This window comes from Ceratosolen solmsi, unplaced genomic scaffold (assembly GCF_000503995.2).
Source record: "Ceratosolen solmsi marchali unplaced genomic scaffold, CerSol_1.0 scaffold57, whole genome shotgun sequence".
Classification (NCBI taxonomy): domain Eukaryota; kingdom Metazoa; phylum Arthropoda; class Insecta; order Hymenoptera; family Agaonidae; genus Ceratosolen; species Ceratosolen solmsi.
The window spans coordinates 111,593-125,897 of NW_011948427.1; the positions used below are offsets into that span (position 1 = coordinate 111,593).

The window sequence follows — 14,305 nt, forward strand, 5'->3', positions numbered from 1 at the left end:
ACCTGTTTGAAAATTACACTGATCCGTTGAACTGGTCCGGCTCGAAAAACCAAATGTTCAAAAGCGTGTGATTTTCTGGCTCGAACTGCCAAGTTCGATAGCATATTATGATTTGCCGCCTGCCCTTGCGGATGCTTGGGAATGAGTCAAGTAGAAGGGGTTTACATTAATACAGTGTCAACCACTTCGTTTAATATGGTTTATTAAAGCTTATTCACAATTACATTATTGTTGTGTTGGAATTATATGATGGAAGGGTATATACTATGTGCAATCACGTTGTTCAGTTGTTTAAACTGATTCTGTAATGAATAGTCTATCTACACAAGATATTTTGTGATGCTGTTGATTTTGTAAGAATCAGTAACTGATTATGCACACTTTTAGTATAGTTGTACTATATTAATAATAGTATCATACTAATCTTGTAAGGGTTAGCAATGATTTATGTCTTAAACTTGGTTTACTCACAAAGAAACAGTAGTCTGGACCTGTTCTGTGTTGAACCTCCACCATCCGGGATGTTTCATATTGCTGATTAGTTTCACTATTTCGGATGCTCCGTATGTATGAATTAACTGTGGTTTTAGTCTAGCACTTTATTGAGTTGAAAGGGACAGTGTCAACTCCTTTATCTTGCAGCACAGCATCTTCCTTCCTCAGTGGCCTTAGCTTCAAAGTGTATGGCGAATAGCTAGCTAGCTGACTAACATGACTGACTGGCTTCCTGGCTGAGTAACTATAAGCGCTGTCTCGTGGTGTGCTTGCTTTAAATATCCACGCGGTAGCTTAAATAGCTGGCAACAATGCATACGTGTTGCTATGCGGAAAAAATTGCATAATATTGGAGTCTAATGCTTTAGAAAATGAAAGAATTCCAACCGACGTTATTATGCGGAGACTAGATAAACATCATAGGACGCTCGAAGGTAAAGCTTTGGAATATTCGAGAATTCTCGAAGTTAAATGTTTACAAAATTAGAGAGCTAGAAGGCTTATACATTTCCGAGAACCTAAATTCTTGAAAAATGCTCCAATTCCAAACAGTACCCATTATAGTATTAACCTATCGAATATAAGAAATTTCCGTAATAAATAATATTAAGTTATAGTAATTTAATGTCTATACTATATTCATTGTCAAGTTAGATATAACAATTCCCTTTCATGCACAAATAAAATTCTATAATTTTAAGGATATATTTTGTTAAATAATGTTAAATTTAATAAAGCAAATTAAAAATTTGTATTATAAAAATAATATCATTGGTAGTTACTTTTGATATTAATGAATAATTACATTATTATAATTCAATATTCGAGATATAACATATTCGATAAAATCTGTTCATATGTATACTACACATTTATTATTGGAAATAACATCATAACAACTAAGCACTGCTGAAAATGCTTCAATCTGCTTTACCATACGTTCTATCTTACTTCAATATATATCATCAGTAACCAAATAGCTAAGAATAATGCTTATGTGCTTTTCGAGTTTATTTATATTTGCCAAATAAGTTTTAAAAGCTTGAAAAATATTTATTGTTTTTAATATGTAAATTCTTCATTCTACTTCTGACTGCTGAAAGTAGTTACCAAAAATGTGTGAAAAAATATCATTTTATAGAGAAAAGTAAAAGAGATTTATTTTAAAAATAATAATATTTTATTCAAATTATTCGATATTGGTGAGATTGAAATTCAAGATTGTGTCCATTTGCTTTTTTTCATTATCTTTGGTGATCAACTTTGGTATTATAACATCAATAAAAGTTCTATTTTACACTCAACTTTAGAATCCTCTCTAAATTTATTTATAAAAAACTTTACCTAAAATTATAAATTGTACTTTTTTTAGTTAATATATTCCAATTGTTATTATTTTTTTACTACTAAACTAACAATAGAATTTAATTTCACTTCTTTTCTTATTATTATTATAATTATAATTTTTACAATACTCAATCAAAATCTAATTAATTGGATTATAAAAATTAAAAAATAATACTTAAATTAATCGTATTTTCTAAAGTCAAATTAAATATGAAGATATTAATTATGGAATATAAATAACTTTGTAGCTAAGCTACAATTATTACACTTCTAATATCTAACTTTTGTAGTCATAATTGTATTTCTGCACTTCTAACAAAATTACAGTCAGATTCTATTTATTTTAACATAATAATATACTTTTCAATATTTATTAGAATCCTTTGGACTTTTTAATTAATTACTAAATATCAATTTTATACATGTTTTTATGTAGAAATTCTTTAAAAAGTGTTTTATTAATTTATTTTATGAATCAAATATTAATTTAATTTATATTTTTATAAGAAATCCCATTAGTTAATTAATTTGTTTACTAAATTGTGTATGTTTATTAACCGTTAATTAACTATAAATTTTTTTCACATATTTATTTCTTAACCATCTTATAGTTTAGTATTTCTCTTGTAAAGTGAATACATTTGTTAAACTTGTATTATTATATTATGATTTATTTTGAAAGCCTTTAGACATTAATTGTTCGATATATTTTAAGATATTCATTTTATATATTTTTTGTTTATACAAAATCATAAAACCAATATTTTTAAAAGTAGCTTTTATATTTAACCTGAAACTGAATATAATAATATAAGGCAACTGTTTATTTCTATAATTTATAACAAAGATTATACAGCTTCAAATAAGTTTTGTTAGATTTGTTCGAAATATATTTTTCTATCTTAAGATTCTTTTAATCCTGATGAAAATAAAATAATAATTAACAACTTAGCAACTACAATTACAGTCTGAAGAAATTTAAGACAGAAACTTTTCTATGACAAATTATTGAGCTGTTTATAAATTTAAATAAATTTTATTTTATTATATTATACATGAAATAGTTTTCATGTATAACATAATATATAACATTTTCTAAATTTCTTAATTTATTACACAGTATTTCATTCAACATTTCCTATGCATAAGTCTGGATTAAGCTTAGAATCAACTACAATGGATTCTTGAAATAAATAAAGAATATAGTATTTCAGTTAAACATCAAATCCACTTTATAAAAATATTTCCAAGTATATAATTATCAATCCATTTTTAAAATACGATCAACTAATAACCGTTTTTATTGAAATGCAGTCTCAATACTTATTATTAACTAAATCTTTACTAATAATTATCAGTAGATTTATAATTCATGGTATTAATTATTGCTTTTTTATCTATTTCATATGTTTCTATATATATATAATTCCATTATTAAATAAAATAGATAATATTAACCCACTAAGTAACGAATTTTTATCAAAATTGCATTTTTAGTAGATCTATTTGATAGGAATTAGTTTAAAATGATACAATACATTTATTAAATAAATATACAAAAATAGTTTAACTAAAAAAATTTAACTCTTTTAGTGAACATATTAGATAAATATTTAGTCGTATATAAAGTGATATAGAACATTTGCTACAGGTATTTCAATAATTGCAATTAATTTGTATTGAGACAAATTGATTAATTGATAAGTTATCATTTTATATCCATCAATATACAATTTTTTATATTATTTGGCATTACATATTTACTAAATGTATTCAAAACATTTAATAAATCCAAAATATAGAATAGTTTATAATCAACTGTCACTATATGCATAATATAATAGGTTATGTAAAATAATAAATAAAGTATAATATATCATAGATTCATATGCAACTATAATATTGTTTATAAATACAAAGTAAAAGTAAAATTTTTTTATATTCTTTATTTATAATTTATTGTAGATTTATATTTAAGGAAAATATAATTCAGAATCACTAATAATTGAGAATTATTCTCATTCTTTCATTACCTAATAAACTTATGCACACAATATATTATATTATATATTCCTTTACTAATAAATAATATAAAATGATTTATAGATATTTAAATTAATGATCTGAGATCATTATATTAATAAAACATAAATTAAATTAAATCAAAATATATTGAAAATTTTTAATTTATATTATGGAAAAATTTTATATGATAATTTTTTATCTGACTAAATTTTTATGTGATTTATTTAATACGAATAAATATAACAATATTACATTTTTATTTTATTACAACTATTTAAAAAATATAAATCACTACATCGAATGTTCCATGATTTATGTTCATTTTTTTACTATTATTCTATTTTTTAGTTTTAACTATTAAAATGTCAATTTATATCTATAAATTTATATATATCTATTAATATAAATGTATTTAATACTGTACTTTTTTTAATTTTATTTTGCTTATTATTTTCAATTATTAAGTGATTTAATTTTTATGTAAACCTATAATTAAAAATAATATGTTTATGTAAAATTTTATAGATAATTGATCTAATCAAGCAGGTAGTACTTCATTGATCTAGAAAATAAAGATATATACAAATTAGAAGTATATTTATACAATAATCTTTTCCACCTCATTTTTTACAAAAATAAGCAAAAATTCATTTAAACCATGCACAAAAAACGTTTATTGGCTCACAATGTCATACGAAATATGAAATTTGAAACGTATGTCTATATTAATAATGAAGCTGATTTAGTATAGTAAAAAGTCACAATATAACAGTACTGTTTTTTGAAAAAATTATATTCATATATTGCTGGGCTAATTAATAATGAAAAAAGAAATTATATATTATTTTTAGTAATATATATATGAAATGAGTAAATGTATCCAAATAGTGGTGATTTATGTAGATTTACAAATACAAATGATATTTATAGATATTATTTTATTATAAGACAAGTATAAGTATTAAATTATGTATCTCATCTGTATTTTTCTAAAGAAAAATCAAATGATAATCAAAGTGGAATACATTAGGCGTACGTAAAGTTTAATATCACCAAGACTATAGATAATAGCATTCAATCCTGATTTAAATTATTCTTGTATATTAAACAATGAGATTGTAACAATTGTATATTTGACTTTACAATATATAAATATATTTCAAGCACCGTATGCGTTAAAAATTAACTTGCATTGCGCATGCCTAAAGACGTACTATCTACACTCCATACCGATATATGGAATATGATTCTAATTTAGTACATTAAAAATTAATTTTAAAATAATAAAATATGGAAAAATTCGCAAAAGAAAAATATTGTAAAGAGTTAGAAGACTTTATAAATTATACAGAAAAATATTTAAAAGAAACTTGTGTACAGTTAAATTGGAATTTTCAAAATATCAATAAAAATGTAAATTAATTAATAACCTAAAATCAGCTTTTATTAATTATGACATTTTTAAATTAATAAATTATATTTTTAAATATTCAGGATTATTCGCATATTACTTGTCCATTTAATAAAGCTCACAGAGTTCCTGAAAAAACGATTGAAAATCATCTTGAGAAATGCGAATGGAATACTCTTGGGTACACTAGGGACTGTATTCCATTTTCTGAATCATCACTGTTATCAGATGATCCATCATCTATAAAATTTGGTAAGAATTGTTTTTAAAATTTTACATTTTTATTTATAATAATTAATATTGTATTTACAAATATTATTTTAATAAATTTAAAATTTACTTAATTTAATTTATATTGGTATATTATAGATATTCAACTACAACATAAAATATTACAGACAGCAAAACAAAAAGATCCAGAATTAAACATAGGTTAGTCATTCTTTATCTAAAATCTTATAAATATTGTTGATATCGAAAATATTTTTATTCTATTTTTCATAATTGAACAGCTATAATTTTTTCCAGAATATTATGAATATTATTTACATCATGGAATCATATCCTTTTTCATATCCTTTACTAAAATAAATAATATTTTTTTATTATTTCAAACAATTATATTAATCATTCATTTACTTATTTGTTTTATTAAAATCCTAATGTTATCTTGAAGTTATATTTTTCTTCTAATGGTAATAGGTATAGATGAAAAATTAATTCCTCAAACATCAGATAGATTTATGAGTGATTTTACTACTGATGAACGTAAGATATTATATGAATATGTAGTTTCCAATACTATTGCACCTAATATTGGTCAAGATATTACAAATATTAATAAACCAGAGTAAGTCTTAGTATGTTTGAAAATCGTTTTTATAAATTGCTTAATATAAAAAATATTTATATTTGATTTTAGAAAAACCAATAAACAATGTATACCTATAATAGAACTTTTAGCACAAGAAAGAAATTTAAAACGGCGTAGAGCTAAACATAGAGGAGTTCATACAAATAAAAAGTCCCATACTGAAATTTTAAGAGAACTTGTTCAACAACAAATGGAGATGTTCAAAGAGCATGTTTCCAAACAATTTGGAAATTCTAGTTGTGAAAATACTGAAAAAAGTAATTTTTATTCTAATGACGATGAAGTCGAAAACAAAGAGAAAAAAAATAAAATTACAAATGAAAAAGTTTCTGAATATTCTATTTCAAATCAAAGTGAAAAAGATTTTATTGAAAATAGTAAATTAAATTATTATAAAAATGAATTTGATTTAAAAAATCTTAATACCAAATTTAAAAAGAATGTTAGACTTAACAAAGATCACAATAGTATTTATAAATATTCTAGTTATTACAAAAACTATAATTATAGGAGTTCATTAAAAGATCGAGACTCTCAGAATTCTTCAATGAGACATAATCATAGTAATAATATTGATAAATATGAGGATTGTAATATTGAAGATTTTGAATCAGAAATTCAATATCGTAAACAGAAAAAAAAAGACTTCTATAATAAAAATTACAATTCGATGGACACACACCATTATAAGCATCATAGGAGTAAATCTAATGAAAATAAACACAATAAAAAATCACAATGTAATTTTCAAGAACAAAGACATCAAAGAAAAAGAGTAAAACATGATAAAAAAGAGGGAGAAAGCTTCATTCGTATTAAGGATCAACGAAAATATGAAAGTTCTTCATATAAATACAACAAATCCACTGAAAATAAAACTCGAGATTAAATATTTATATTATCGTTAAATTAACTAAAATTTTAAATGATTTTTTTTAATTTGTTTACCTTATAAACATGCATTTATTAATTCATCACAAATAAAATACATTTGACATATTCTATTAGTAAGAAATATCTCAATATTAATGCAAATATAGTTTTCGTAAAGTAACATTTTAAAAAACAATAACCAAAATTAAAAATATATTTGTATGTTCAAAGATATATATACTAATAGTAAACTAAATTAAAAATAAACTATAAATTAAAAAAGTAAGATGATTATGAGCTACGTGATTGAAGGGCAATGATATATTTTTTGACAAAAATGACCAAAAAAGTTTATATTTTACATTATTGCTGTCATTGTATTTATAATGTAAGTTTCATTTATTTTTTTTTTTTTTATCTTTATTGTTACGCTTTCCTCCTACTTTTATCCAATGTTTTTCCTTGTCTTTTCTGTATTTGCAGTGGAACAAATATTAATACTTGTATATGGTCCTTTGAAAACTTTTAAAAATACATAACTTTTCCTTCAAAGATCAATTTACCTAAATGATGAGGAAGCCATCTAATCTCCTAACTAGGCCTTGCAGTACCTTGTTAAATCTATATCAAAGCTGCAACCACATTAATGTAACATGTTTCTTAAATCAAATGTTCAATCCAAACAAAAATTTTTAAATTTTTAAATTCACTTCATTGCTATACTTTCTATTATGAATGTTTAGGAATTAGTTTATATAAAAAATCAAGTACCTCTTGAACCATGAACAAGTGTCATTGTAATAAGCTTGTCTTACATCATTTAGATAATCATATAAATACTTTATCCTAAAGTCTGTTTACGCATTCCTACCAGAAGAAAAGCATATATATATATATATTGTCCTATACCTGAAAAAAATCATTGAAATGAACTAAGATAATTTAGTTAAATAAAATAAAATTTTATTTTACATACAAATCGGATCTGGTAAGTATTCTTCCTAAGATTATGTACATTATTAAATTACCTATGCATAGGAGAAAATATTATAGTATTATGTTCTTTTTTTCTGTAAAAATACACTTTTAACTTTGTTCTTAAATTTTAAATTTTACTGAAAAAGAATTACAAAATCTATACCAAAGAAAAACTTCGTGTTAATATACTTTCTGAAACAACTAATGATGATAGTTTGACTAGATGTGACATTCTGATATTACTATGTTGGTGCTAAAATGTATAAACTTATTTATGTTATTTTATAAGTAAAGTTGAGACAACCATATACATTTACTTTACCTAGAATTAGTTAAATTTTATATAACTCAACTCCTTATAAAACTATTATTATGATCGTCCAATATAATACTATATCTCGGCAACATTCTGATATTATTACGATATTCATATGGAAATAAAAAAATTATATTATACTAATAAATGTTTCTCCTGCTGTAGATTTATATATATGTCTGATATTCAATTTTATTACTTTTGTTATGTTTCAGATTCAGTGAACCTTATTACAACCACGAAAATTTGGTGTCATATCTAACTGCATTTCGTCGTGAGTTAGACAATCAAACTTCATTCATTTCCATTATGTACTAACGTATCTTGTAATGCACTCGACTCCAGTAGCTAAATGGATGTATAGCAAGAAGACCATGTATAAGATAATCAAGGGTAATTTTTTACAATAAATAAAAAACCAACTCAAAAATTAACAATGTTTATTTTTCGTAATACATTTAGAATAATGAATTTACAAGGATAGATTTATAAGATTACAAGTATGCACCGATAATAGTTTATCTTTTTTACACCAATTTTCTTTAGCCTTTTCTTTTTATATTTTATTTTTCTATCTTTCTTTTAACTCGCTTTTGACAGTACTCTTTCACTTTTCTTTGTTATCAATAATTCATTTTCGAAAAATGTTCTCACTTTATCTTTACGATACTTCTATCCTATGCCTTTTTTTCGACACGTATTGATATCGTAGATATACATCTCTAAGACTCATAATTCGTTACAATTTATAAATATAAAAAATTAATTATTACATATTTACTATTTAATAAATTAAATATGAAATCATTTTTTCTCAAAATTTTAAATAATAAAGTTACTAATTTTTTTGTATAAGCGTATTTCATCAACTTCATATCATTAGATAAATTGTAAAATAAAATAAAACGAGGATAAATTTGGATTTGATATTAATTTGATATTATATATACTGATTTTAATGAATCTACATTAACTTTATTATTTATTCTTATTATAAAATCTGAATCACTTGCAAGTCGAATTGGATAAATTTGTATTAATTGAAGGATGTTCTGAATTCTGTGATATAATTAATTTATGATTGTATTTACAAACTAATGGCAAATAAGGTGCAATTTCATTCGGTTGTACAAAAAGTGATGGAGAAACCTAAAAAAGATTAAGTTATAAATGATTAAGAATATTAAGTTAAATCATAACATAATTGGAATAAATAAATAATCAAATACATGATTAGAAACTAAATTTGTTAAATATAATTCTAACTTAACGTACATGTACAAATATCTGTATAAATTATTTAATTGTATAATTATTATAAATAAAGGCATTTATTTAAATAATTAACAAATAGTATGAAAATATAAGTGATTATTATTAAAAAATATAAAGGCTTAATATTTTGAATCAGAAAATGTCATAACTTGTGTAATTAATACATTTGTCACATGGCTTTAATACATTAATTTATAAAACTAGGTTACAAATAGTTCCTATTTATTATTTGTTACAATTTATTTGTATTGAATACCATTAATTAGATTTTATAAAAGTTTTGAAAAAGGATCAATGAAAATTATATAGGAAATCCAAAGATATACTAATCTATAATTGAAATTAGAATATTCATATATTTTATGTTTTGTATTATTTCAAAAATTAAATATAAAACTGAACATTTTAATTACATCTTAACTGTCGAAATACAAAGAATTAAATAATTTTCTAAGGTGCAACTATGAGAATTGGCAAATTTTAATTTAAAGCAATTAAAATATTTTATGATAGAATATTATACAACAATTCTATTACAGTTCTAAGAGTGTTTTACAACATTTTAATGTATTTTTAATGTCAAAATTAATCTCTGAAACTATAGCAAAATTAAATACGTACAGAATTGTTTTTATTTTTAATTTAATTAACAAGAAACTTAATATCATCTTAATAATATTTATAATTTGATAATAATAATACATACAGTTATCTCCTCGACCCTTGCTTCTCTTGATGTATATTCACGTAATAAATAATCTTTGCCAAATTCATGATAAATGCGAGTATCATTAATTCTCAACATTACTTTATCAATTCTCAAAAAATATCGAAGCAGAATAAAGTAAGTTCCAGGCATCACTCGCTGAAAAAGAAGATATTTTAATAATTATTTAAATATAAGTAATATATAAGCAATATATTCATGCAATACGTGTAATTTAAATAATTGTATCTTTAACCATTTTCACTGATAAAGATGCTATTCCATTATCGTGCAACTCATCTTCAAAAAGGGTAAGATCGACATAGAACAAAATTTTATCTTTACGTTTTAATTTTTCTATATCAATACATTCGTCGGTATCTTCAACTTGAATTCCTGACATTGTACCCATGTAATCTGTGGTAAATGTCCAGTCAAAAGGTTTTATTGATTCTTTCATGTATTCTTTACTATCCAATCTATAATAATTAAAAGTTAATATATACTATTGAATTATAGGTATACAAAATTATTTATTATACATTTTTATAAATATATCACTAATTTTATTAGAAATATATGTAACTAATTTTTACCTGGATTCTCTCCAAGCTTCAGCACAAGCTAATTGTATATTAATTTTACCATTTGACACTCTTTTTAAGGCATCCAAAGCATAAAATTCTAAAATTGCTCCATGTTTATGTTTTAAATAAAGTATATTATTTGGGAAAACCATATCTGGCATGTGTGGCATTTCAAGAACTCGATTATATCTAAAATTATTATTTATAAATTAAAATAATTGAAAATATTATTAAATATTCAAGATATTACATACAAACAATATTGACAAGCATTTTTATTATCTGTACAATTACTAATATTTAGTCCAGTTTTCGAACACTTTGAATGAAGTATGTGCGATTGTGTATATTTCATATACCAAGCTTGATAAATATATTCTTGCTCACATACAGGAAGACGTAAAATATCAATACCATCTTGAAACTTTACTGTTGTCATTTTATAAAATCTATAACCATTAATTCAATAATATTATTATTTACAGTAATATAAATATTGATATTTTAGGATTCAGTTTAATAATGTTAAAATTAATAATTATAAAATAAAATAAAAATCATTATAAAATAATATATAAAAATAATAATATATAAAATATAAAATAAAAATAAAAAATTAATCATCAACATATTTGTATTATAACCTATTGCTACTTACCTTTCATTCAATAAAAGTACATAAAAAATGTTTTATTTTTGCCATCGATTAAAAAATAACATAAAACATATTTTAAAACATTTATATAAATTTTAAATATCTTAATGTTTATCTTTGTATAAAAGAATTCAAAACGCACTAAATTTAAACGATGTGAAATACAGATTCAATTACTCAAATAAAAATATAACCATAAACAAATAGGAGGCGTTTAACTTTTACAGAATTAATATAGATAATAGATTTTATTATATTATTTATTTTGTATAAAGAAATCGTAAGAGCTACGTTCACAAATTTCTAAATTTTGCACAATAATTTATATTGATTGGTAGTAATATGTCTGCTCGGTTTAAATTATTGCGTAAAAAAAAATTCACTAAATATATTGATTTGTAATAAAATTAATGAATACATTATAAAGTAATTATTCAGTACATATAAGTTAAATAATTCTTAATAATTCGATTTTATTTATTTTATTAATATTCAATTTCAAAGGATTAGCCAACAATTTTATATGAAAAAATATTTTTTTATATAATATAATTTTCATCATATTGATATCGTGTTTTATATGTATAAATTCAGGAAAATATTAAAAATTATTTTTACTCGAATATTTAATGTATATATCATGAATTATTTTTAACTAATAAAGAATATTAAAATAATTAAGATTATATTTTTCACGATATGTTAATTATTATAATTCTTTAATTATATTATAAAAATTAATTATATATGACAAATAAATAATTCGTAAAAATAATTTAATTAAAATTATTTTATAGAATTATTGCTATAAAGTTTGAAAGGACGTATATGAAAAATGTAAATTAAGAAACAAATATACATTAATAATTTATGAATAAATCATTCAAAGAATAAACAATGTTACTATCATAATTCTAATTAAAATGGCAGTATGTGTTGACGGTGCTAAACTTTATTCGGTTGTAATATAATGAGAGAAATAACAAAATCTTTTACATAAAAGAAATTTGTTAAACCAACTGAAGGGTAATAAAGGCATAAATAAATTTATTACAAGACAAGTAGATAGTTGGGTACGAGAACCCAAAAGAAATTTTCTTTTGTCTTCTACAGTACAGATTCTTTTATTTTTATGATATTGGGATGGTATAAAAAGTAATTAATGTATGATAGTAACATTGTTTATTCTTTGAATGATTTATTCATAAATTATTAATGTATATTTGTTTCTTAATTTACATTTTTCATATACGTCCTTTCAAACTATAGCAATAATTCTATAAAATAATTTTAATTAAATACTAGGAATAACAAAAGAAAAACGTATCGTTCAGATACCCGTGTGTGCATATGTACACACGCAATGTATATACGCACACTGATCCATAGCATAAACTACTTAATACAAGAACTTCGAGCAACAAAATTCTCTAATTACAATAAATAATACAAAATTACTAGAAATTAATTTATTCATATAATAAATGTGCTTCTAATAGTTGAATATCCTTTTCAAATTATACATCATTATTTGTCTCTTATTTCTATTAGATTATGTACTATATTTATTTTATTTATGGATACCTAAAATTTACATTCTTCAGAAACTTAATGATTTAATTATACTTCTTTCAATATTCCATTAACGAAGTTTCAAAAATTGAATCTTGTTAAAATTAAACATGTTTTGCTTTTTAGAAACTCGTTTTTTCTAATTAGATCTATATACAACAATTTTATTGATATTTTCTTTAATTTAAAATAATTAATAAAAATTTACGTTAAAAATAGAAAAATACGTATAAATATGCAATCAAGTAATTTTGTAAGCAGATTCCTGAGTATACGTGCAAACTAACGAATAAGTGCATGAACGAGTATACGATAGTATCTAAACAAATATAAATGGGTGATAGCTCTTCCAACGTGCTTGCCAATATCGCGAGCACACCCTCCTCACTGTATTGAGGTTTCTCTCTCTTTCTTTCTCTCTCTTTCTACGTAATACTATACGCGTTACCATACTGTGCAATTATCTTATGATAACTATTGAAGTAAGTCTATAAAAGAAATACAATAGGGATATCTGGGGTTAATGATCCCCAACAATATGCTTCTTTCTTTCTTTTTCTCTAGGTAGTGAGTATTAAACAAACTCATTCTATATATTTTCCGAATTCCGAATATTGATTAGATTCTTCTTGGCTTTCTTCCTAGATGCCAACATTAATTAAACTGGTTATTTTAACTTTTTGTACGCACTGCAAATCCTTATGCAACAATTTGGTTTATCAAAAATTTGAAATAAATAGAAATTATATATAGAACATAAATAATTAAAATGTAACAATGTTTATACTGCATTTGAACCTCAGTATAAATTTACATTTTATTTGTATAATCTAATAATTATATTTAAGTACTATATTACATACTATACATATAATATATTATATTATTATTATTATTATTATTATATATATATATATATATATATATATATATAATATTATTATATATTATATTATATTTGATGAATTTATATATATATATATAGATAAATTATATATCGATATATTGAAATATTATTTAATTATGCTTTAAAATATTATTTCTTTACATTCACTTCTATAGACGCAAAAACTCTAACTCGCCAACAGCTGTATCAAAACCACAAATGGATGAAGAACACAATTAATTAAAATAGCTATTTACAGTAATTATGGATGCTGTAGTTCCTCATAGTAAGATACAATTCATTGC

The 14,305-nt window shown here is 22.4% G+C and overlaps 2 protein-coding genes across 2 annotated transcripts; one reads left to right on the top strand and one right to left on the bottom strand.

Annotated features, from left to right (window-relative positions):
* Window positions 1-1,673: 1,673 nt before the first annotated feature.
* Window positions 1,674-6,453, top strand: LOC105363515 (U11/U12 small nuclear ribonucleoprotein 48 kDa protein; the record flags this gene model as incomplete). The annotated part of the gene is made up of 5 exons (XM_011501246.1): window positions 1,674-1,697; window positions 5,362-5,530; window positions 5,648-5,710; window positions 5,981-6,128; window positions 6,201-6,453. Coding segments are annotated over 5 exons (657 nt in total), but the record flags the coding sequence as incomplete, so codon positions are not given.
* A 2,871-nt stretch (window positions 6,454-9,324) lies between these two features.
* On the bottom strand, window positions 9,325-11,224 carry LOC105363516 (TIP41-like protein). The gene is made up of 5 exons (XM_011501247.1): window positions 11,146-11,224; window positions 10,897-11,076; window positions 10,557-10,779; window positions 10,301-10,459; window positions 9,325-9,468 (listed from the first exon to the last, which is right to left on the bottom strand). The coding sequence occupies exons 2-5, from the start codon at window positions 11,055-11,057 to the stop codon at window positions 9,325-9,327; spliced, it is 687 nt and encodes a 228-aa protein (XP_011499549.1). The 5' UTR covers window positions 11,058-11,076; window positions 11,146-11,224.
* Window positions 11,225-14,305: the final 3,081 nt, after the last annotated feature.